The 26436-nt window shown below is 38.3% G+C and overlaps 3 protein-coding genes across 4 annotated transcripts; all 3 read left to right on the forward strand.

Moving 5' to 3' along the window:
• Positions 1-34: 34 nt before the first annotated feature.
• On the forward strand, positions 35-3863 carry LOC115623739 (sodium-coupled monocarboxylate transporter 1). Its single transcript, XM_030518250.1, has 8 exons — positions 35-1167; positions 1238-1303; positions 2138-2412; positions 2467-2716; positions 2779-3159; positions 3215-3405; positions 3471-3663; positions 3730-3863. The coding sequence occupies exons 1-8, from the start codon at positions 808-810 to the stop codon at positions 3787-3789; spliced, it is 1776 nt and encodes a 591-aa protein (XP_030374110.1). The 5' UTR covers positions 35-807; the 3' UTR covers positions 3790-3863.
• A 7610-nt stretch (positions 3864-11473) lies between these two features.
• Positions 11474-13160, forward strand: LOC115623650. Its single transcript, XM_030518103.1, has 3 exons — positions 11474-12002; positions 12630-12784; positions 12856-13160. Exons 1-3 carry the CDS (start codon positions 11599-11601, stop codon positions 13020-13022), a joined length of 726 nt encoding a protein of 241 aa, XP_030373963.1. The 5' UTR covers positions 11474-11598; the 3' UTR covers positions 13023-13160.
• A 1595-nt stretch (positions 13161-14755) lies between these two features.
• Positions 14756-26431, forward strand: LOC115623649 (cell wall protein DAN4). 2 transcript variants are annotated; one of them, XM_030518102.1, is made up of 7 exons: positions 14756-14862; positions 17274-17394; positions 24391-24492; positions 24569-24719; positions 24773-24894; positions 24955-25401; positions 25459-26431. In XM_030518102.1, exons 2-7 carry the CDS (start codon positions 17338-17340, stop codon positions 26416-26418), a joined length of 1839 nt encoding a protein of 612 aa, XP_030373962.1. In that variant the 5' UTR covers positions 14756-14862; positions 17274-17337; the 3' UTR covers positions 26419-26431. The 2 variants fall into 2 exon arrangements, with proteins under 2 accessions (XP_030373962.1, XP_030373961.1); XM_030518101.1 differs by having other exon boundaries at positions 24955-26431.
• The last annotated feature ends 5 nt before the right edge of the window (positions 26432-26436 follow it).

Genomic DNA, 26436 nt, shown 5'->3' on the forward strand with positions numbered 1-26436 from the left:
ACTGCTCGCGTGGGCGATGGGCCCTAGAAAAAGACAGTAGTTTGCGAAACATAGCTCGAGTTCTAAATCAGTTTTAAAATTTTCAAAGTTCGAGCCATACATCGGAGTGCGGATTATAAGGCATAATTGCTGCACGATTGTTGCAATCGTTTGAAAACTGTTATTTGCCTAAAGAACTGAATAAATGTGTGATATAATTACAACGTCGTCGTATGGGCGCTATATGAACGAGTATATAGTGTGAGCGTCATAGTCGTCTGTGCGTCATCGTTTTGCCTTGTAGAATTGTAGGAAGAATTGAAGGAAGAGCGCGAATGAGTTTATTGTCTAAATGAAAGATTATTGCAATTGCGGGTGTCAGACTTCTTCCTTCTCAGCGCTCAGTAGAAATCTCTTGGGTTGACATACTTGTATACGAGTAGTATGTCGTAATGCTACGAACATTTGAATACACGACTACGACTATTTCCCCACAACTACTTAACTAAACTAAAATAAAGCTCCATGTGCTGCTGCTGTTGCTGTTGCTGCTTTTTTGAGAAAATCACGGTCCAAAACTAAATTGCTCGACAACAATTGACAATTTAGCGAAATTGAATTGAATCATCGCGGCGACACAGAACCATTTGATGGGATCCCATCCACCAGCCACCACACACTCACCACTACTACTATTTTATGCAGCTTTGGGATAAACCATCAGATTTACGACTCATTTAGTCGGCGCACAAACGGCGTGAGGCGCGTTTCAAACACGTACACTTATTCCTCGGTAGTGGGTCCGGATCGGAAAACTACAACAACAAGATGAACGACATTGAGCATATACTGGCGGATCTGCAGCGATTCTCATGGATCGATTATATAGTTTTTGTGGCCATGTTCTTGCTCTGCATCTGCATTGGCATCTATTTTGGCTTCATGAACAAATCGGTATCGGAGGCCGATTATATGCTGGGTGGTCGCAAAATGCTCGTAATCCCCATCGCCTTCTCCCTGGTGGCCAGCTTTATATCGGGCATTACCCTTCTAGGTCTGCCCACCGAGGTCTACTCCTACGGCATTCAGTATTTGTATGTCTCGTTGGGCGTTGTCTCCATGGGCGTCGTTATGGGCGTATTCTATTTACCGGTCTTCCATGATCTGAACATCACTTCAACGTACGAGGTAAGACAATCTTTAATTGAATGGTTCCACATCGATGTTGAGTTTTCCTTGCACTCTCTTTCCTTTGCAGTACCTGGAAGTTCGTTTTGATCGTCGACTACGAATGTTTGGCTCCATTATGTTTGCCATTATGAATGTGAGTAGTGGTGGAGCTGGTGGGCTGGCAAATCGATTTATTAGGACTTGAAACGTTGAAAGCTTCCCTCCCAAAAGCTATATAGAGTAGATCTCAGCTTAGATAAAAGAATAGCAGAGCGCTCAATGCCCTGCGAGACGTGTAGTTGAAGAATATCTCAGGGCGTACGGAAGAAAGCAAATTTCTTTTCTTAGAAACTTATTAATAGATCAAGCTTTAAGATCTATTGAGTCTCAGCCGATTCCAAAATCATCGTAAGTCGCTCAATACGTCATTTGATCGATTTTAGCAAAAATTCCAAAAGAGATCTCCAGAATTTTTAAGTTTGTATACCAAGTCTGTTCTATTTTTTGGATCAGACCATCGGCTTGAAATGCAACTCTTTTTCCTGCCTTTTCAGTTCTGATAGACTCCATTACTCTACATAAGTATCTCTTTACTTATATGTACATCAACCACTTGGGACTTGGATTTTAGCTAAGAATACGACTAGGAGTTCTTAGATCTATTATGCCCCCCCGCTATTGCATGATACAGTTATTTATACTGGAGAACTAACATTTACAAAAATGCAGCTACCTTTCGTGAGCCCAGAGCCCTCGATTTCCTCATTTGATTTTGAGGCGATTTCAACCATCCTTAATTGATCCGTCTCAACCCCATTATCGCCGTACCGTTCTTCAGAAAATGATCTCGACTCTATTCATTCTTGCAACATAAACGCCCACTTATTCGCCAACAATACAAGTTTCAACAACTAATCTGCACTTATAATTATACAATCGTTGAAAATAATTTCCACTTAATGCTAAACTAATCGAAGAATCTCAACAGATAGCTTATCTGCCTATTGTTATCTATGTACCAGCCTTGGCCTTCAATCAGGTAACTGGCGTTGGTGTGCACACCATAACGCCGATTGTGTGTGTCATTTGTGTGTTCTACACCAGTCTGGGGGGCCTCAAGGCAGTGGTGTGGACGGATGTGGTGCAGGCAGTCTCGATGCTGGGCGCCTTGGCTTTGGTTGCGATCAAAGGGAGTCTTGACATAGGTGGCGCCAGTGTGGTCCTGGAGCGAGCCTATAACTCCGATCGCCTTGAGCCCCCAGAGTAAGTTTTGCTAAATTGGAGAGAAACACTCTCTCAACCTTTAATCTGTGGCAGCTTTGACATTGATCCCACGGTGCGCCACACACTCTGGTGTCTGTTCATTGGCGGCATCTTTTATTGGACGCAAACGAATGCCGTTTCGCAGAACATGATCCAAAGATATTTGTCGCTGCCCACACTGGCAGATGCACGTAAGGCTCTCTGCATTTTCTGCGGTGGGGTCTTGGTCCTCATGGCCTTGTGCGGCTACAACGGACTACTGATCTATGCGACCTATCAGAACTGTGATCCGCTGACTACCAAGGCAAGTATAGCCGCTAATTTACTGCCACGATCCCGCATTTGATTTGCAAAAGCTTCGTATAGTTGGCCAAGGCACGGGATCAGCTACTGCCGCTCTTTGTGATGGACACGTTGGGAGAGCTGCCTGGAATGACGGGTCTGTTCATTTCTGGCGTTTTCAGCGCAGCTCTCAGCTCACTCTCCACCTGCCTCAACTCCATGTCTGCTGTGGTGCTGGAGGACTTTGTCAAGCCCTTTGTAAAGAAGCCCCTAACAGCGCGTGCCATTAATTGGATCATGCGTCTGGTGGTAGTTGGCGTGGGCGTCCTTTGTGTGGCCCTCGTCTATGTGGTCGAGCATATGGGCACTGTGCTGCAGTTAACCATGAGTCTGGAGGCCATTACCAATGGGCCACTCTTTGGCATCTTCACGCTGGGCCTACTCATGCCCTGGATCAATGGCAACGTGAGTAAAAGGTCGCATTCTTCCCACTCCCCTGCCCTAACTGCCATTCTTTCAGAGTGCCATTCTAGGCGGCATTGTGGGTGTATTTGCGATGTCCTGGGTTAGTCTGAATGCACAGTGGGCCATTGCCTCGGGCGCCATTCACTACGAGACCAAGCCTCTGAACGTGGATCAATGCGATTACACCTTCGATGCCCAAGCTTTGGTCACCAGTGCCGTAAATGCGACGCATGCGCCAGCGCCTGAGTAAGTCTAGCAACCGGAATTATCTACAAAACATACATTTTCTATATACGCTTTCTAATTTGCAGCGACATCTTTCCCCTGTACCGCATCTCCTATATGTGGTACACCGCCCTAGGCTCTTGCATCACCATTGCGGTGGCGCTCATCAGCACGCTCGTCTTCGGCACCAATAATCCCAATAAGATAGACCCCGTCCTATTGACACCCTGCATACGCAAATTCTTTCGATTCACCGTCGACAGACCCAACAAACTTACGGTAGCTACTCAAGCCACCACTATATACTATGTGAGAATTACTAAAGTTAGTTGGTTTTATTTTCAGGGCAAGGCGGACATTCCACTGCATCAGCATAGACTACGCAATGATGAGGTAGCTCTTTGATTCCACAATCAATCAATATCAATATCTGAGACCAATTTACTGAAAATAAAAACTGTTTGCGGAATTTAAATCAACTTATAGCTTCTTATAGCTGTTTCTGCCTAAAATGGAAATGAAAGGCAGCTTTTCGTCATACCACATCCTCAAACCCTTTCAAATATCTCTGGGCGATCTCCTTCAAACGTATTCTGCGCCTCCTGCTCCTCCAAATATCTTTAACAATTAAGTGACATCCCATAATTTGACACAAAAACATCAGTTTTGGTTCACTATTTATCCACTATTTATTGCGATTAGCGTGCACTTTTTTCGCTGCTGACAGCGGATGTCACTGCAATTATATGGCTATATTGATGACCACATAGGTTGAATGATTGCGACTATTGCCTGCCTGACTTTGCGATTTCCTAGTTGCTCTACGAATGTCGATTGTTGCTGATTTCTATTGCTGAGCTCATCGGGTACGAGTACTTGCATCACAAAATTTATTTCGGTTAATTTTTGGGGTCAAGCTTTTGCATTACTAAGTAATTTTTTGTTTTAAAATGTTGAGAGAGGAAACAGTTAATGTTTATGATGTTCTTAAATTTGCTTGTTTGTACATTTTTTACACATTTTTGCCCATCTTATGTTTTCTTTTATAATAAATTATTCTATGCCTTCTTATATACGAGTCGAGCTGCCAGAAAAATATGTACACTTCTCGCTCCTTTACTTGGGTAGAAAAAACAGACAAGATTGTTAAAACAAATCCACCACTGATGCGTAAAATGCTTCAAATTTCAGTCAAAGTTGTATAAATGTTTGACCTTCATTTCGAAATACAGATAAATAAATAAATTAAAATTTTTCTAATAAATCTTTACACGCAATTTTACCTCACTTTGAGGTAAACATTTCCCAAAATGGGACCCAATTGAAAATTGAAATTTTCAGCTTATAAACATAGATAAAATATAAATAATAATAATAATAAAAATAATAGTTTAAACTAGCGTTTCAAACTAAAACTTTAATTTTTATAGACACAACCTGCTGGCTCAATCAAACTCAGGATGAACATTTCTAAACGCATTTCTTTGCCCAATACAGAAATCCCAGTAAAATCAAAGTAGACCTTAAAAAATCTATTTTATCAATATTCAATCAATTACAAAATATATAATATAAAATAAGTAAATAAGTTATATTATTATATAAACTTTCGCCGGACCTTTCTCTTTTTTTAGGTCGAGTTTCCTTAAATTTCAAAACCCACAGAATTCATAAATTACATATTTCAGGAGAATTTCAGACAGGCTCAGAGTATACTTTATAGTATATATTGCCATGTGCATTTCTTTGTCAATTAAATTCATTGAATAATTAATGAACATCATAGATATGCTCAACTGAAAGAAGAGAATCAATAAAAGCTGTCACGAAATCCCTGAAATGACATTTTATTGGCATTCCCTTTGCATTGTCAGTCTTGGCATGGCCTTACCCGATGATGAGAATGTATTTTATAGAACTAGAAGGTCAACCTTTATACGATCAAATGCTTTTTTCGTGCACTTCGGCAGCGTATGGGTGTGGGGTGTATTATGGATACTTAAATATGCAGCAAAAGCAAATGTTACTCATCCAAAAGAATGAAACAAACACACTCATGCCATAAAGAAGCCCTGTAAGTGTTTGGGGGCAGCTTAATTGAAAACTTTGCCAGTTGCTGTTGCCAGTTGCCAGTTGGAAGTTTAATTGACATAAGCAAGCAATTTTTGATTGACACTTTACAATTTCGACAACAATAACAGCGCTTCAACACCTCCAACACTTCTTCATCTTTCATTCAAAGCCGTTTAATCAGCGACTTAAGCTCAGCAAACACATACACACACGAATGAGTGTAAACAAACGTGCCTGAAGATATAAACATTTATATGTATATACTTGGATGTGGGTTAAGTTTTTTCTTTTCTACATTTAATGCTTAGTACTCGCATTCAATGATTGTTGTTTGCTGATTTATTGTATTATCCCCAAGTATGTGCCTCTGAGTGTGTGTATATGTGTGTGTGTGTGTGTTTGTGTGTTTGTGTGTGTGTATTTGTGGCACCTTTAGCAATTTAAATAAACCAATTAATCACGCGCACTAATTTCAATACACACACACACACACACACATACTCTTGCATACGAGTATATGCATTCATTGAACCATATTTTTTGGATTCGTATTCACATTGAAAATAAGTTTGATGGCTCTATTGTTGAGGAGGCCGCCAAGCGACGCACTTTGTTTTTGCTCTTTTGGCTCCAGGGGGCTCCGAAACTCAACTCAGCGACACACTTCCTTTTGGTGGCCTGCCCCATTGCCAAATAAACAGAATAAACAGAATAAACAGAAACAAATACACATACACTTGCTGCTGCAGTTGAAGGTTAAGTTTAACAACAAAAGCGACATCAGCAGCTCTCATTGGGGAAGTGTTCGACTTATCTGAATACTCTCACTTGTGGTTGCATACTAAGTATATGAGTAATTGTTTGTCCATATACTTTTGAGAACTATTCTATATAGGGAACTTTTTTGTTATGCGACAATTCTTTTATACGACAAAAGGGAATTTAAACGTGCATAGCCATATGTCCCATATGTCCCTTTAGTATTACGGTTGAGTAGTTCGATTCATAAAGTTGATATATTTTATTTCTCATTCTGTATTTCGTACATTTCTTTAAATTGCCTTAAAAACAAGCTAGTTTAGAAGGAGTATTTGCAAGAAAAAACATTTGTTTCCTCATTAATTAAGCTTATTCTTGTATCCAATGAATGGTGTTCCAAAGATTGAACCATATACATTTTTAAAAGCATACTTCTATAAAATGTTAGCTGACACTGAAATGATTAAGTTTCCAATAAAACTTTCGATGAAAAACTTTGTTTGTGCAGATATTAAGCCCGAATTGGATTTAAATGACTTTCATTTATAGCCAATAATTGTTCCATAGAAACGATTCCTTCTTTCTTGTTAATTAAAAGAGTACATAGCGTTCGACAAATTGAAGCAACAATGCCCAAAATTTGTATTTAATTTTTCTGGTAGTTCAGAACACGGCTCGGAACAAGGCAGCGGTTGAGTTAGCAGTGAACCCAAAATCACACACACACACACTTATGTACGTACTTGGGAGTAGAGACCTACCTACCTACCTAGCCTAGCCACCTATTCACATATTGAATAATGCTTTTTGTTATTGATACTCACGTAGTAAATATTTTGGTGGTGCTGCCTCAGCAAGTTCGTGTCTTGAATCTTTCGTTTTGTCAGACAGACAATACGGTCGCATCTTTGGGCCATTTTCTAATAGATTGCCACAGACAATTAAGCAAGTTGCCATTGCCTCGAATTCATTTTGTTTTGTATTATTTTTGTTGGTTTCTGTTTTCCTTTTGTTTTATATATTTACTTAACTTTTGTTAACTGACCTTTAATAGTCGTGTTGTACAACAACATTGTGCCATAGGCGGCAGTCGCATCTGGAATGCCGCCAATTGAACTTCACTTCACTTGCTTCACTTGCCTGTAAGTGCAATAAAAAAATTTGAAAAAAAAAACGGTTCAACTTCAACGGCAAAAGGTGATAATCTCATTTTTTTTCTAGTGCTCTTCAACTTGTGTTTGTTGTTGTCGTTATACTTGCGGCCTGTCGGATTCGTCACTTAAGGTCAATGATATGCTGCCGCCACCGCCACCACTATTATTATTGTTGTTGCTGGCTAGCATTTCAGCTTCAATTGTTTTAGGCTGACCATAGCATGATGGGATCGAGCCGCATGATCATCACTCACTCACCCAGTCAGTCGTTGGCTGGCGCTGGCGCTGGCGCTGGGGCTGACCTTGCCAGGCATTGTTCGTTTGACAAATTTGTAGCACCCACTTGACGCCAGCAACCCAACTCGCACAGAAATTGCCACTTAAAGTCGCTCCGCGTCGCTCATCATTCGACCGGATGCGTGCTCTGCTTTCCGAAGCTCTGCCATCCGCCTTTGTTTGCCGTCAAATCTGGCGAGGTATTGCCTCCAAATATTTGTAGATTGCTTTAGCACAATACTCGCACTTCCAAGCACACATCCACTCACATACCCACAAAATATACTCACGTACATATAGTATAGTATAGTACGTACAAATTGGTGTGTTTGTCCATTCAATTGAAACGCTATGCACATTGACGTTATCGCCATCGCGCCAGCGTTATGCGCAATAATTGACGTACCACTGTGCCTTATCAATTATGAAATGATGCATGGATCGCAACTTAACTTTCATTTTTTTCATGTGGAACCTGCTTAATTAACCCCCTATTGCACCACGGGGCCAGTTGGCGCGCTTAAAAAAATCTGAATGATCTTAAACATAATATTGTTTTGAAATTTTATGTGTGCTAGTATTACCACAAATCATTGTTTGCTTATCTTAAATAGCATCTAGGTTATTGAAACTTAATTTCTTAAAATAAAAGTCTTGTATTTTCATTAATATTATTTAGTAATCGGAGGGGTTTTTAAATAATTGTGTTATTAATTTAGATGTTTTTCCCAATTAGGCTTCCCTAGTTTATAATGCTTCTTTATATTTCCGCCCATAATAAGCAGATTCTGCGTTCTTTCTGGTTTAATACCAGTTTGTAAATACCCTTATGGGCCAGAGGTTGTGTGCTGAAAGACTGTTCTAGTTCCCTATCCCAATCATTGCTGAAGCTCTCTATTTTGTCCCTTAATACTACAGTTTTCATAAAGCGGATATATCAAAAGAATATGTTTATTAGCATTTAAAAATAAATAAATAAATGGGAAAGCAAGCTGCAAAGTTATCAATCTTAAGCTTTTATTAGAAAACCAAAATGAGGGCATTGTATAGCTCCATATTCCAATTTCCATTACTAAAGTTTTGTAAAGTTTCCTTCGTGCATTAAAATTTTGGAAGAACAACCGAATATTACACTTTATCTTATGACAACAATGAAGACTAGTTGACTTTTTTTCATAAGTAGAAATATCAACCTTTGGGCTTAGATAATATATATTAAACACAGAACTTGCAGATTATTTTTAATCTCCATTTTACCCGTTTGGGGGTCAAATTTACTCACTATAATAAAAATTTAAGTTCACACTTCAGCTACCTTGCTCTAGCGGTATGGATGGAAAATTATAAGTGAATTAGGAAGTCAATCAATGAGATTTAGATGACAACTGAATAATTTAATATACAAATATATTATCATTAATATCGACTTACAATGTTGCTTTTCTCAATTGAAAAAAATTTTAATTTATTCAAGCAATTTGAAAATTTCCGATTTTAGATTCAAAGTTTCATTTATAAAGACTGTCAAAAAAAAAAAAGAAACTCTAGAATTAATCAATGATCATATTTCGGAAGGAAATATGCGTTTTCATTAAAAACCTTCCAAGCTAGCAGAATTCGCATAGTTCGATGACACATTCAAAGAAACTTATGAAAAATTGTATTCGTTATTTAAATGGGGTTAAGACGCTTTGCTGGTGGCCACTGAATGTTCAAAAATGTTAAAATGCGCGTGGCTATAAGCCGCTATATTTGCAGTTTAATGTCGGTTTGAAATCATTTTTAATAAACGTGTGAACTGCGCTGCGTGAGTGGCTTAAGTAGTAGCCAAGATATACATACATATGTACATACTATATAAATAACAGATCTTCAAAAGCAACCTTGCGAAACTAACAAATCCGAAAACTAGCAACGTCAACGGCAACAGTGGCAGAAGCGGCCGCAACGACTTTGGCCTATCATGATGAATTATGTGGAATTGCACCAATTTAGCAATTAAACATGTGTAGTCAGAGAGTGGGGAGAACATACATATGGAGTATGAGCCGTAGATAGTGTCTAGCATAAATGGCATCCAAAGCTACTACTTTTGTTGTTGTTGTTTAGCCTTCAGAGAAGGCGCGCGACATGCCCATGTCATGACACACCTCGCAACTATTCTTCATAGCCCCCACACCTAACTTGTTGTTGTTGTTGCTGTTGCTGTTATTTTAGTTGTTTTTTAATTCTTTCCGTTCATTATTTTTGTTCTCTTCTATATAGTGTGCATACGAGTACATACCAGTACCTAGTTAGCAAGCATATTGAACTTGTTGACATTGCTGCTAATTGCGCTCCCCAAACAATCTGCTGAAGACAATGCCGAAGATGATGAAGATGATGATGATGATGATGATGATGATGATGATGAGCAGGTCCCTTAGCTGCGTCATTGCAAAAAATAAATGAGTGAAAGAAAAATAATAATATGAAATGATATGCATCTAAAGACTTACGACCTTAAAGTCGGATTGCCACCTGTGTGGTGCGTGTTTGTGTGTGTCAAATGGAGCGCCACTGATGCTGATGGATGCCCCTCTGCTGGCCAACTCATAAACATTCCATGCCAAGTCATTGCTCACCCAATTTCAAAATACATGCAAGTTAATAATGCTTGCAATGCTACAAGCAAGCACACACAATACCCAAAACACCAAATACCAAACACCATTGAAGAAAAACGCCTTCCACTAAATCCATCTCCATCTGGGCTAAGACAATTCGATGTGTGGCATTCGATGTGCGGCTCGAATTTCACTAATAACTTCAAGGTTGCGCTTACGCGAGCTCAATTCAAATTTAGTACTCGTAATTATCATTGAAATTGAAAACATGTAAGGGAGAGGAAGACGCCAATTGGCTTGTGTATATCTGAGTGTGTCTGTGTGTGTGTGTGTGTGTGTGGGTGCGTGGGTTGATTAACAGTCTGTGTCTCGGCCAAACAAAATGGCCAAGATAGGCTTGAGAACTCAAGTTTTTTCTCACGCCCCATCCTATTTTCAATTCTAATTACATATTTATGGACGGTGGCTGCACCACATCAAATGGGAAATTAATTTGTAGATATGCACAATACACCTAATTCTGTTTTTACACGGTCTTTTTTACACGATTTCGATATAACACGGTTTGAAAGTTAAAAATTGCATAAATACATTTTCTTTAGAGGTAAGGAACCAATCACCTATTTTTGTATATGATCAATTTATTTTTTTACACGGTTGTTTCTGGAACCAATCTACCGTGTAAAAACAGAATTAGGTACTTGTTTAAGTTTATTATTTTTCCTTTATCAACAATCAGTCTAGGCTTTATAGTTTCCAATTCTAATCTACATATCAGCACACTTGTCGAAAACTTTTGATTAATCTATTATAATTCTGCAGCATACTTTCTATTTTGTTTTCGTATGATGCTTTATTTTTAATGCTTTTTTTATTCCAATCAAAAGAAAAATGTGAAATATATGATTAATAACAAAACCTAATTTTAATATTAAATTCCGCTTTCCATTAATTAGTTATTAATCTGTTGACTACGATTGAGTAACACGTGAGTCTTGAGAACAAAGAACAAAATCTAATTTTATTATTAAATTCCGATTTCCATTAATCAGTTATTAATCGATTAATCGATCTAAAACTTGCGTCTTGAGATTTAAATTTCTTGTAAATATAGTAACTTAAAGGACTAAAGGTGTTATAATCATCTAAATTCCCAGTACGTAGTAGGCGTCGTTTTTGATGTTGTATTGTGTTGTGTGGAGAAAAAGTCATTCCCAGTCTAGTCCCTAGACGTTATAGTTTAAAACAAAGCAAATAATAATAATCTAAAAATAGCGCAACACCATTACTATTTCGGGCACATAAATCACGATTATTACCAGTTTTCGTTTAGTTATCGTTTTAATATGAACCAGAAAGAAAGCGCCACACGCACTCCTAAGATCAACAGTTCTCGCACCCGCAGCCTGAGCGGCCTTCAGTCCCCGGACCAGCTGGACGAGGACTGTTTCAGCAATTACTCGCGTGCCTCCACCCACAGCGAGCAGATCCAGCCCAGGTCGCGCCAATCATCGCAGGATCCACCCATCCGCGTACGTGATATGATCAATTTGTATAACTTTGCAACGGAAAAGAATCAGGAGCTATCGCACGCCAAGTCGATTTACTTTGGACAGCGCGGCAGTTCCAAAAATCTGAATACAGAGGGAGCTCTGAACGAAAACGACGAACCGGAGATGGGGGACCAATTGGAAAACGAATGCCTAAGTAACATGGGACTAGATCATGACAATAACAACAGTGTCAGCAGGTGAGCTTTAAACTGGCTGATTGGAATTTCCTATTTCATTATTAGTTTCCATTAGCTGGGAAAAGTTTGTACTTAATTCTCATATCATTCGAAAAAGATAGCAACATTGTGGTGTAGAATTTTGACAATGCTTCAATTAGTTGATAAATAGTGTTAAATAGAATGTTTACCTATTATGGAATGTTTCTAAGTGATGCTGATGTTCAATTAAGAAATCATAGAGGTTTGAGTAACCAGAAAACTTATTGCAGCTTATTTGTACCTCTATATTAGAGTAGAAAGCGACACCCAACTCCTAAAGACCTTTGAATAGTCACCTATACTATATATTTGATTTTTCATATGTGCAGTCATAGTTCATTATACATCGCTAGCCAGGACGATAGTGATTTCCTTCAATTCCAAGCGCACAAAAAGGGATCTTCTGATGCTTTTCAATTTTTTTTCTCGAAACTATAGATTATCAAGGGTATACCAATTAGTTACCAATTATCTAAGTTATTTAATTTGAAGATAAGATTGCAACTACTTGTATTTTCATTTAAAAGCAGTTGAGATGCTTGAATCTATTATTTCTAAGGAGATATGATATTTGATGTTCTAAAAATTTCCTTTTCATTAACACAGCTGCCGTCTGAATCCATCGGCGCCCAATTTTCGTGTCACCACCACCGATGGACAGACATCGGTGCGTCAGACAACCGAGAAAGGCGCAGAGCCAGTCGCTGATTCTGTGGAGAAATCGTATCAAAGCAAGACCACCATACGGCGCACTGAGCAGGGTAAGTTAATTTTATTCTTCAACATAATTCCAAGCCAAGTACGAGTTTAAATCGTTTTACAACCTTCCTAGGGGTACGCATTATTATTGATATATTTTTTGACAAAAACAATGCGGCCAGCTGCGTCGATATGGTAGGCAGTCGTGTGGAAACGGACATACCAGAGAGTCGTATCTTGGCCGACTTTCAGCAGCAGGCTCTGGCCTTGAATGTACAGCCGAGCGATACAAATGTTTAAGAGAGTTTTGCATGTTTTTCAACCAACGCTTTGGTACAAAATTTTAGTTAAGTATACGCCGCATGTGACAAACGTATTGAATTGTTGCACAAAATGACAAAAATAAAGAAAAATAAAAGCGCGCGTCTTTCCTTCAAATTTGATCAGCATTTTTGTTCATTTATTATTAATAATATTTCTTGAAGCAAATGCAGCATGACAGCATGACTGACCTCTTTGGGGCTCGTCTTACACTTCCTGTATGGCTTGGTTTGTCAAATTTTGTGTCGTCACGAAGCAACAAAACAAAAACAAAAATTATCAACACCTCATAAAAAGACAACTTTTGCGCAAAGTCCATTAGAAGCAAGAGATGAAAAAAAAGTAACAGCCAAACAAACAGTATAAACCTAGAAATGCAATGAGGCAACAAGCAACGCGGCAGAGTCGTCCAAAGCTGTTGTCGTCGTCGTCGTCGTCGTTGCAGTTCTCAGTTTGTTCAAAGGGCCAACATAAACGCCGCGAAATGGAAATGAAAATGAAAATGAAAATCTCGTCTTACAAAACTCACAACAACAACATCAGCAACAACAACAAAAAATCTGACATGCCGCGCTCGGGCTGTTGTTGCCGCCAACGCCAAAAACATGTTGCTGTTGCAGTTGCAGTTGCTGCCACCAATGTTGCTGCGGCTGATGCTGCTGCGGCTGATGCTGCTGCTGCTGCTTTCGTAATAGGCGGCTGTCTAAGAAGCTGCTGATGCTTCGATGCCGCCTAATCTTCAATATTGCTGCAATATTGAAAGCTCTATTTAACTAACGTGCTATAAATTAGACAAATAAACACATAGATTATGGTGAAGGGTCGCTCTAAACGTTTACGCTAATAACGTGAATTTGTGTAAACAAAAACCAAAAATTGTTGCTGCAGCAGCAACAACAACTGCCTACACATTTCGCTGCTGCCGATCTTCACAAGTACAACAGCTTCGTTAACGACCAACACCAACACCATGATGATCGTCTTGATGATTATGATGATGACGATGACGAAGACGATCGTGTTGTTGTTGTTGTTGTTGCTGTTAATAATGATGTTGTTGGTGCGCAACGCTGACAGAAACTTCGACGGCGGCGGCGACTGCGACGGCAGCAACATCTCTCGCGCGCGCTTGGCGCTTCTTTTGTGTGTTGTTGTAGCTGTTGTTGTTGTTGTTGCTACGTCTGCTTGTATCGCGGGCGGGCGGCCTAATGTGAATTTTAAGCCAGGCTAAGTGCATTCGACGGCATCAGTTCTGTTTGAGACGTCGCTGCGTGCGGTTCGTTGGTGCGCTTTAAATTTCAAGATTTAAATACGATAAAAACAATAATTAAAATAGATTCCCAGGCACAACACAGAAAAAAAGAAACTGGAACTGCCACTAATTTGTTAAATGCGCGCTTCATAGAAAAAAAATAAATAAATATCGTATGCACATATCTGTGGATCTGTGGTAGCTGAGCTGCCAATTGAGACCGCCTGCGCGTTCTTTTGAATCGTTATTCGAGATTAGCGCCCGTGTGAATTAAGTTTTTGCCTGTTTTGGGCAACAACTACAGCGGCAACTAATGTGATCTTGACTTTATTAAATTGCAACAACAGTCTCGCATATTTAGTCTTCAGTTTTTAGTTTTCAGTTGTCAGTTTTCTACATGACTTTTGATCTTTGCAAAGATCGTGTGTGAGTGTTTTGGTGTGGAAATTGTTGCCGATGAGCAACATATGGCAAAACTTATATAGTGCGCGTCCGATTCGCCATCCAGTTGCTGTCCCCACCTTCATTGGTCATTTGTCAATGTTTATGGCCAAAACTTTGATGAACGTAAGTCTCGCTTAATAACTTCCTAGATAACTTGATGCTGCGACTAGAAATGAATAGCAAGCATATTGTTATTGTTGTTGTTGCTATAATCAAGCTGTAATGCCAACTAATTGGCATAATTGTTGTTGTTATTACAGCAATTGTTGTTGTTGCTATTGTTGTTGTTGTTAAGTTGTTGGCTGCTCTTTCAATGGAAATTGCTTGCAAAAATGTCAAATAGGCTTTGACTGCAAGGCAATAAAAATAGCTGAGGAGACCAACGACGACAATCACGAGCTAAGACTGGCTTATAAATCAGCTGAGGATATACGTCTATATGCAACAAAAACAACAACACAACGCCAACAAACGACTAAACGACTTGTGGAGAGCGCATATTTTTGCCTCTTTTTGTCAAAAAGGTCAAGAAAACGGGCAGCCGTAACAAAAAGGAAAACCAGGCGCCAACTTGTTGGCACGGCATGACAAAATAAAATAGAATGTTAGTGTATACCAGAGTCGACAGTTGTACACTCTATATCCTTTGCAAAATAATCGAGAAAAGACAAACGAAAACAGGCAAATATATTGCAGCCACGCTTATCCTCGAACCTCATGATCCTTATTTTTTTATTGAACGTATTTACTTATCCTTTTAAAAAATGTGTTTAAATGGAACTATAATTTCAAAATAAATTCATAGCTCTTTAATAAATACATACAGCATTGGGTAGCAAGCACATAAACCAAACAAAAAAAATATATAATTTCAAAATAAATATATCAGCAAATTTGTGATTTTTTTTGGAAAAGCATTAACTATGAAATGTGAAAATCTAAACTATAATCGTACGAAATACTTTTCATTAGTTTCTTAAAGACTACTAGGCATAGTCCTTTCACATCACTTAATTGTTGAGGTAGGCCTTTAAATTGTATTACTCTTCTTTCGAGCGTTGTAAGCCAAGTTGTTAACTGAGCTTATTTAGCCAACATCTCTGTGGTTTCAGGAAATTCATTTTGATAAGAAAGTAGGTTATTTTCTGGATAAAATTGCATAGTTAGCCAGAAGATTTCTTCTGCGAAACATCTACTTAATATTTATTACGAATTTATTTACAAGAGAAAACAAAATTTTTGATAAATCAACAGTTTGCTTCTGGAAAACATTTACTAATATGAGTTTTCAAGTCGCAACCTATTATGATTTATGTCTTCTTTTTTTTTGAAGAAAATCCAGAATTTTGACTACTTTTTCTTCGAGAAAACATGCCAATAATTGAGCCTTCTATTAACCTTATAGATAATAGTAATACCCCACATTGTAAAAGAAACAATTAACAGCTGAAATAAATGGAAAAACCAATTGAAAAATGTAATTAAATTTCACACTAAATAAATAGAATTATTGAAAATATTGTTTATTGTGACATAAAAGTAATATGCCCGTTTACCCTTTGACTTTAGGGTATATGGTGGATGGAAACTCTTGCCATTTGGAATTGTTGAGGCTGCTGCACGCACTTGAGCGCTGAAAATTGAATTTTCTTGTTGTTGTTGTTGTTGGTGGTGTTAGTGGCAACCAATCGATGAGCCAAAAACTTGTGGTTAGCATTGAACAAATGCTCTCATTACCTGCGCCAGTTGTGGCTAATGAATGCACGGCTCAAATGGCTCGCATCTAAAGTTCAAAGTTTGCCAAATTAATAAAAGCAACATTTTTCAGCATTTTTCAAGAATTTCTGTTATATTTATGATGACGTGAGGCTTGGTTGGAAAGCTCAAATGTGTAACTCACACACATTTCATGCCAAAAACTGTCTGCTTTGGCAATTTTATGGCTTGCTGTTGTTGTTGTAGCTGTTGTCAGTGTTGTTGTTGTTACTGCCGAAGGTCGAACTGGCTTGGAAGTTGGCAGCAATTGTAGGTGGAGGTCGAGGCATTTGAAATGCGTTGCAAATTTTCAGCCAACAACGGTCGGAGGGAAAATTAATGTACGGCTGTGGCACATGTAGCATCCACCAATCGTTAATGTATTTTAAATTGCAATTAATTACGCAAAAGAAATAAAAAATAAAAGATATTGAAAGAAGAAACCAAACAATGAGCCCACTCTTTAGTGTTGTAGAAAATTGTTTTCACCGCAGGGAGTTGCGCTTTTTGTTATTTTAACTTACTTTAAATATGTATGTAGTCGTATGTGTTTCGAAAGTTATAGTAACGCTTACATAAAAATTGCAATAACAATAACAAATACTTACTGTAACAACAACAACAACAATGTTAAGGGCAATTAGCGCTTATTGGAGACGAGGGCTCATGAAATCATTGCCATTGTCCACACATTTTTGCCAACAATGTAACGACAGGCAGACACACTTTCTAGCAACCAAAAATAATAAGCGAGTTTTCCTTCCGTGATATAATTGCAGATAAACCCGTAAGTGACGACAGTTATCGGTTTTGGAGACACGCAACAAATCTACAACTGCCAATATGAAGAACCTAAGACTCTTGACTCTGTTCTGCTGCTCGCTATTTTTGGCCAGTGAGGTAAGTACAGACATATATACTACACACTATACTACAAGTATATGTATATTATATATAAATACCTACGAGAATAGTTGGATAGTTTAGCCCGCGGGCTCGCTTATCAATAAATCAAGAGAACATCGCACTATTCTCTACACCACTCACATCACTCACTCCCTCGTGAGCATTCAAATGCAAATTGAGAAAAGAAAAGAAAAAATAAAACAATTATATAAACATTTAAACATTTGCTGGGCTCGCGTAAGTGCTTATTAGGTATCCGGCGACGAAGTTCCATAATTAATTAATTAATTTGTATAAACACAATGGACAAGTATATACTGTTTATATATGTATGTATATGTGTCGAGCTCTAATGATAGCTCAGATAAAGTGCATAATGTAAAACAGCAGCTGCACGCTGTGCGATTAGCTGAGAAATGGCAGGAAACCCACTAAAGACGCCCGCCCTGCAACAAAAACATAAACAATGCCTTCAGATAGACACCCAGCCGAGTTGCCAACTGTGGTCTGTGAATAGATGATAGCATCAGCATCAGCTTCAGCTAATTATGAATCATATTGTATTTGAGTTACATGACTATCATCAGCATTGTTGAGCGGTCAATTACAATACCAACAGTAGCAACTAAATTACAGTGTTAGGGCTATACGGGAATTCAAGTTTAGACCCTTCTCTGGGGAGTATACAATTGCTGGATTGATAATTGAATGGCAAATATAAAAGGGGAATCTCTTTAAGCTTTAACTCATTTATTGTATAAATAATATAATATACAATAAAGTTTCTGCTACATCTAACATTTTTTTTATAGAAGGGCTCTCTTCAAACTAATACTGGGTTTGCTGGCATTTAAACAGCCATCATATTGTTTTCGAGTTGTTAAGTTTAAACTCTTTAATATAGCTTTTGAAAAAAGTATGCAATTTCAGCTTTCAAAAAATAAAGGGTTCTCCCTCTCTCCCTCACATGCCTTAACCAAACAATGCCATAATGCTTCTGCTACATTTTGCAAATATATAAGAGATCTCTTCAAACACATACCAGATTTTCTGGCATTTAATCAGCTACTTGTGATTCATATTGTATTTGAATTACACGACTATCATCAGCATTGTCGAGCGGTCAACGGCAATACCAATAGAAGCAACTAATTGCAGACTTGAGCTTAGCTGAAACGCAAGCTTAGACTCTTAAATATAGCTTCTGAATAATTTGTGTACAATTTCTGGTTTTGCAATTTAATTGCAATCATATAAATAAAGGTATCTCTCTCACACATTCCGTAACAAATCAATGCCATAAAGCTTCTGCTACATTTTACAAATACTTATGTGGAAGAGTTGTCTTCAAAGTTAGGTTCGGCTTAGTCAGACAGATATACGTTTTCAAAATACACTTAATATTCCGATTCAACACACTTATGCAAGTAATCAGCTTTTCAGTTACATTTTATTGAGTTTCAGAAAACAAATAAAGAAATATGAACGTCACCGCCCACACCCAGCTGAGGATTTTATTACACTCGATACAGAACTAGTTTTCAATAATAAAAATAAAGCAAAAATATTAATCTGGCATTGCCAAATATTGTTGTATTATGTACCCATGGACAAAGAATTGTATTCATGCTTCATTTACTCGTACATATTGTTTAAATTAAAGCACAATAAATTGCATCACTTCAAAATATTCACAACAGTATGTATTTCCTTAATAAAAAAAAAACTAAATATTTTTATATTTATTCATCGTCTTATTTATACATCAGATAAATAATTAAAGCAGTATATATTAGCTATTTTTTAAAAAGAAATCAAGTACGATTTTTTAATCAGGTATTCCCAAAACAGGAACTCTTCATACATTCTTGAAACATAAAATTATATTCGAGCTTCATTTCAACATTTTTCATAAAACACAATAAATTAAAACACAACCTTACATTAAGTTCATTTATTTCTGCATAATTCAAATGTTTAAACCATTGTTCGTATTTTTCTACAAGCATCACTATAATTCAAGTACTTCCACAAAATATTTTTTAATTAAATAAAATAATATTTTGATAGCATTTATTTCTGCACTATTCAAATATTTTGAATTGTTAAGATATATAAAAAACATAATAATATTTAAATATGACAATAAATAATAACTAACACATCAAGGAAATACATATTATTATTTGCAAATCAAGATTAAAATTTGTCAATAAGTTAATTTCAAAATTTTAAAACATGGTGAATAATAATCCCAAGTTAATATTAATCTCTAATTAAGCAAGACAGACAGTAGTAAATAAAATTCTCCCAACGAGTCGCAGTAGTCAGTCACCTTTTTTAACTTTAAGCTGACTATTTGTTTTATTTTAACTAAAGTCCACAGATAGTACTTAAATCGTATTGTAGAATGCATTGAGTGGTTAAGTTTTCAGTTCTCATTTGTCTCTCGAGATTTATATTTGCATTCAATGCTGTTGAACGATTTGTTATTTGCCTTCTTTATAATTTGATGTGCTTCTGTTAATTTGCATATCATAATATGTGTAGCCTAGTTTACACGAGCGATTTCGATAGTTTTCGTGAGAAAATCAAAACAATAATAGACACCATAGTCAAAGGTAATGGACTATGAAATACCCTAAAATATTTAAACAAGATTCTGGTCTTGTTTCTAAATCAGGCATGTAATAAAGTTTGTTATTTTAAGCCCCAGCAACTAAATATTCATTTACCGAGATTCGAGTAAGATGTGAGTTCAAGCTTTAGATTTGTTAACTGCCGAATATACGTAGTTGGGAAAATATGGATGTAGTGCCATTGTTCTGGATGCGGGGAGAGTACAGTTTCTTAATTTCAAGCACATTAATAAAATGTTTCAACGACAAAGCCACTTGATCGACCCTGCAGCATCTTTCAACAAAAATGTTAAGCCTTTTAATTGAGTTGATTTATTGCAACTTTCCACACAAAAAATCATATTTTTATGAATTAGTAAATGAATTAAGCAATTAATCTAAAATCCGTTTACGTTTGTGTACATTGCCACTTCTAAATGAAGTCTCAATGAATGAATAATATTTCAAATACGCATCACATTGACTTTAAAATAATTGAAATGTAATTATAATTTGAAAATAAATCAGACTTTTTTGCGAGTTTGTGGTGCCGTCAGTCTGAACTGCCTACCAGATTTTAGAGCTAATTATAGCATTATAAACAATTTGTATGCTTTTGCATTGCCTATAAAGCCAGTGAATGAATGGCCTCAAGTGCCTCATTGGCATATATTGAAGAACATTATTGAGAAACTTATTTGAGAAAAGTAAACAAATTTTGGAAATAAATAAATTCTTAGACTCAGGTTCGCCTTTCAAACTTCAAGCAAAAAAAAAAATACTACAATTTAAGTGATCGGATGAAACGATTCCAAAAGGAATACAGGAATTCCTCGTCCTGGATAGTATAGTATTTATAGCGATTCAATTATAGTTATTCTTTGCACTTAAAGCATTAGAACTCACATAACTTTGTATGTATTGCTTACAATATTTCTTAAAGCAATAAACATTATAAACCTCATTCTGAATAATTTGCAAATGGAATGTAGCAGCATCTCTATAAATTTAACATACAATTAATGTATATTAAATATAATTTTTACATAAGCTAAGAACTCTGAGAATCTGATAATATTTATCGTGACTGAATTATTGATATTCTTAGCACCTCAAGCACTAGAATCCAAATAACTTTTATTATATATTTCTAAATCTAAGCGCAAATGTATGTAACAGTGAGAAAAAGGCGTGGTTCATGAAACCGCTCGTCTGTTCGTCTGACTGTCCCTCTGTTCGACTGAATGAACACCGAGAACTTCTAAGTCATAACAGCTAGGAATACCAAACTTGGTATGTAGACTTATATCATTTATACGCGGTGCAAGTTTATTATAAATCACAAACATACTTTGTTGTTCATGAAGATGATTTATTTATTATTTGTGTATAGTGTTTTCAACAATCGCTCTGCCCTTTTATTTCTGATGAGTTTTTAAAGTTTATTCTACAATTTAATCAAAATCGGGAACTGTGTCATATAGCTGTAACAAAGTTAGTTGATAGCTGTAGTGAGAAAAGTTGTGGGTGAGGGAGATGAGGAGTCGCACTGGCACGACATTCAGGTTCTACTCGTTTTCATATCAATTATCGTTCTGAGTAGTTTTCAAATAAAATGTGAAGAATGTTAATAGATTTAAATGCATTAAACATACATATAAACTTCTAATTAATTGTACTATGCGAATAATTAATCTCAATTGCTCAGAGTCGGGGGCCATCCCTATATTAATTTTTTTATGATTTCTTTTGATATGCAAATTAGGGTAAGTGATTTGGGCAGTTGGGCGTTGCAAATGCAAATCTTTCACAGAATGTCTGTACTACCTTGCTGTTTACATTTACATTTTCGCGAAAAATAATAAGAAGCCGTTCAAATAGTGTTTATCATTTTCCAAAACGCTGGCTCTGCCTCGGGGCGCTTGACTCAAGCTTCTGACGGTGTTGTTGTTGTCTTTCCCAGCCGCTTTGAGCAACGGCGGAAAATGTTGAAATGCTGCGCTTTTTACGCTTTGTTTCGTTTTTAATTTATTCTATGGGTGGCGGTGTGCGACTGTGTGTGTGCGTGTGTTTCTGCAGTCTACAAAACACACATGCCCCTGGCAGGGGCAGCTGCGTTAACTTGGCAAAGGTTTCTGGGCCTGGGCCTGGGCCTTAGTGTGATATTAAAGTGAGAAAGAAATAAGAGACGATGCGCTGACCAAGTGACCTTTTTACTGACACTTTTCAGCACGCAGAAATGGAACAGAGACGTCGGTTGATTGTTTTCTGTTTTCTGTGTGTTTGCATACACGAAATGGCATTATGTAATGGCTTTTATGATGTGGACGAGTGAGCAAAGCCCCAAGCAAATGTTTTTTAACCCTTCAATGCTGACGAGGCTAGAAAATGTGCAGATGTGCATGAGCATTTTGGCATAAATCGTCAAGTTATAGCTGGGAAAATTATTTTCACGGACTCGCGCCCAAACCACGGAAGCCGCCTCGCATTCACACACGACTCCAAAAAAATTTCGATAAGTCATTGGGTGGATCTGGCAATGTCTATAATTTTGTGTTGCTGTCTTTGTGAAATTTGCCAAATAATTAAATAAAAAACGGCAACAGAAAGAAAAAGGTTTGACATTTTCACAGCCACAAGCCGTAGTCGACTGCTCGTACATGCCACTTACTGTTGCAAGCGGCAAGTTGCACGTAGCAGTGGCAACATGTGCCAAGTTATGACATCGCATCACTTCATCATCTCTTCAGACACGGCAGCAGCCGCCAACCAGTCTCGAGCCCAGTCTAACAAACTAAACACACACTCCTATAGATATTGATCAGCACAGACAGCCAACACATATCATTTGTTATGTCTGATAGTTTTCGGGCATGAGAAAGTCTCGAACTACAGTGATACCCTTCCACAAAGAACTCACAAGTTTCCGTTTTAAAACAATAATGGAATGCTAGTATCGAGAAACAACAACAACTGCTATTGGCAGATATTATATTCCTGGCTATAACTTCTAAACGTATTTTTTTTTATTTGGCAAAAACCGACTCGTTTTTAATTGCCAATTATTTGCTGTACTTCTATCTTCTTTTTGTCTTATAAATGTTCAAGAGAAATGTGATCCTGCAACGCCCTTTTGCTCCTATCGATTGCTCTAACTGCGCTCTCTTGCTCCATTGCAACAAGTTGGTTTGTACGAACACCCCCCTCCCCCCCCCACTCTCTCGACTCAAAAATGTAGGCAAATTACAAAACTGTTATACTTATGAAAGTACGGCATAGAACACTTTTTCCTTTTGCTATGGCTACATTTTTTCTCTCCTTATTAGGCCCAGTAGTGACGATGTTAAAGAAAGAGAAAGCATGCGCTTGCATATGAGTAAATACATATGAAATGTTTCATACGTTAATGCAAATGTGAATAAGAATATAAATAGTAATAGTAATTCAAAATATAAAAAGAAGAATAATGGTGTTACAAAATATATGTAAAATACTGCGTACTTACGGAACAGTTTTAATTTGCAAATGCCTATTTCTGCAAATCACATTTATAATCACTTCAAAAAAAAAAACAAAAAATTTGCAGCCGCGCATTTGATTCAAGATCTACACACATACATGCATATATAGCACATAGTTCGCGCGACAATGACATTTATTTTGCACATTTCACATTTATAAGTATATGCACACTTAATGCATAATTTAACCGATTTTTAAAGTTTAAATGTATCATTCTCCAATAATTTTTGGCAATTCCAATGACAAGCGACGCGACGCGCTCAACAGCGCGGGCAAAACTAAGCCATGCTCTGCAGTGGCCAGGTTGCTCTCTTCAAGAATGCTCTCTTTGAGAATGCGAAACTGAAAGCAAAGAATCAATAATCGTAACTGTAAATCAGCGCTCGCAACTGACAAACAAATGGCCGTAGAAAGGATCACAACAATGGGGTTGCATTTTATTTTGTCTTGTATTTTTTATAAAAAACAAAAAACGAAAATTGAAGCATTAAGATGAATTAATTCTGTTTGGTATTAATCTACTATTAATTATTATCTATTGTAATATAATATCGACGTCATTAAATGGCGGCGTCAACAAATTCTGTATGTTTGAAGCAGCGACTTGATATAGCCGGATAGTTTAAATCGGTTTAAGATCTATACATTCATATATATATGAATGTATTCTGCTTCAAATGTTGGAAGCTGTACATACATACATAGGGTCCACAATGCATCTTTTTAATCTAGAGAAACCCAAGCTAAAAATAAAGCCGTCCCTTTTAGACTAAACATTTATTTTGATGAGAGCCGAGCGTGTCGTTTTTACACAATTTCCACTATAACACAACCTTCCTGTATGTTGCAGTGCCAAAATGACAATGGAGCTGCTTATATGTTTCAAAAGACGTCCTTCTCGTGCACCGGACGGCCGGCTGGCTATTATGCTGATGTCGAAACGGGCTGTCAGGTGGGTTTAGGTTGCCAGTGAAGGTACAGGTACATACATGTATATTGCTTAATGCCACTCCGACTCAACATTTCAGATCTATCACATGTGTGATGGCCTCGGGCGACAGTTCAGCTATACCTGTCCGAACACCACACTGTTTCAGCAGCGCATGCTCATATGCGACCATTGGTATATGGTCAATTGTTCCAAGGCAGAGAGCGACTACGCGGCTAATCTGCTGATAGGTGAGTTCCACGACCATATTCAGCATTATTTTTAATGAAATGTTGATTTACAGGTCAACGGGACAAGCCTTTTGTCAACGACGAGGAGAACAGTTTACGCACACCACGCCCCGATCTGCTAGACAGACCCTATGCGCCAGACTATTCTGGCGAGTCCTTTAGAAACCAGTATAAGGTAAGAGTTTGAAGCAAAATGTGGTGGCATTTTAAACAACACTCCTTTGTTTCTTGGCAGCAATTGACGGCAGTACAGAATCAAATACACGACGAGTCGAACAAAATGGCTCAGAAACCTGCATTACAGCAAATAATCAGCGGACAGACGCATTGGCGCATACCCGCACCCAGCCGCACCATACTACCTCCGGCATATGAGCCACAAATAGAGCTGTCCTCTACAACGACGCCCAGAACCACCAAGAGAACCACAGCCAGCACCACCACAGAAGCGCCAATCATTCGTCAAACGAGCACACGCAAGATCCAACGCTTTGTCTCCATCACGAAGCCCACAAAGCGAACGATCTTCAATGAGGCACTGCATCCACGCAAACCACAAGTGTTTGCCAACACCATTGACGCAGATGATTTGGGCACCAGTCACAGCACTCGCTATAATACCTCGGCTGATTTCAATTCGGCGGAGCTGACGACAAAGACGCAGAAGGCCAACAAAACTTCAGTTAAGACACCTTCGAAAATTTACGAGCCTCCATTTTTATACCCCATTTACAATCAGGAGGATGAGGAGAGACAGACGCCAACCCTACTGCGAACCTCGACAGCAGCGCCATTTAGCACAGCAGCCATGCAAACTCCAAAAGTAACCACAACCACCACCACCGCACGCCCCATCAGCCGACCCACTACCTATGCAGGCCTGCCCTTCACCACATCTCCCACAACATCCACAACAGTGACGCGGACATCCCAAAGTATCCGTACGCCAACGCCTACCCCCAAAACGGAGCTACGCACACCCGCACCTGCCCAAAGTTTTCGCCTAGCCACCCCAACCGTCTCGTCAAATACGCAGCATCGCCAGATAGCACCGCAACTGCCTTACGCCGATCTGTTGCCACCATTTGTGGACTTTGTGGCACACGACATAGCCACCACGCAAGGACCACCCATTTACTACGAATGGAAGGTGCCTTCTAATGGCCTCGAGCCACCAAAGTTCGATGCGCCCATAGGTGTGGATGGCCGAGAATATCCCGAGACCAACAACGACTATACTGCCAAGAGCACGCAAAACAGTATTTTTAATACGAAGCTAAACGATATAGCCAGCGACCCGGCGTCCCTGAAGTCATTGATGCCAGAAACACGCACTCCCATCTCCCGTTCAGTCAAGGCTGAAGCCACGGTTCAGAGTGTCACCGAAAAGGCGCAGAGACGCGCAGACGTGCTGAGCTCTATTTCCAGCTCCAACTCTAGAGGCGCTGGCGCGGATATCACACAACTGCGCAAGGAACTACTTATACCCGAATATGCATTTCCGCTGGAGAACATTGGACGCACAGGCTATGGCTCGGGCGATATATACAACTCCTTTCAGTTGAAAATACCCGAGCAGGTGAGAAGCAGTAACAGTGCGCCCTCAAAGCGCCATTGGTTCGGCGAAAATCCCAAGTGCCCGGAGTGCCATCCATCTTTCGTTATACCAGGCACATGCGAGCCCTGCCTCCAGAGATAGTTCACCTAATTAGTTATA

The sequence above is a fragment of the Scaptodrosophila lebanonensis genome, unplaced genomic scaffold (assembly GCF_003285725.1).
Source record: "Scaptodrosophila lebanonensis strain 11010-0011.00,11010-0021.00 unplaced genomic scaffold, SlebRS2 tig00000053-arrow-pilon, whole genome shotgun sequence".
Classification (NCBI taxonomy): domain Eukaryota; kingdom Metazoa; phylum Arthropoda; class Insecta; order Diptera; family Drosophilidae; genus Scaptodrosophila; species Scaptodrosophila lebanonensis.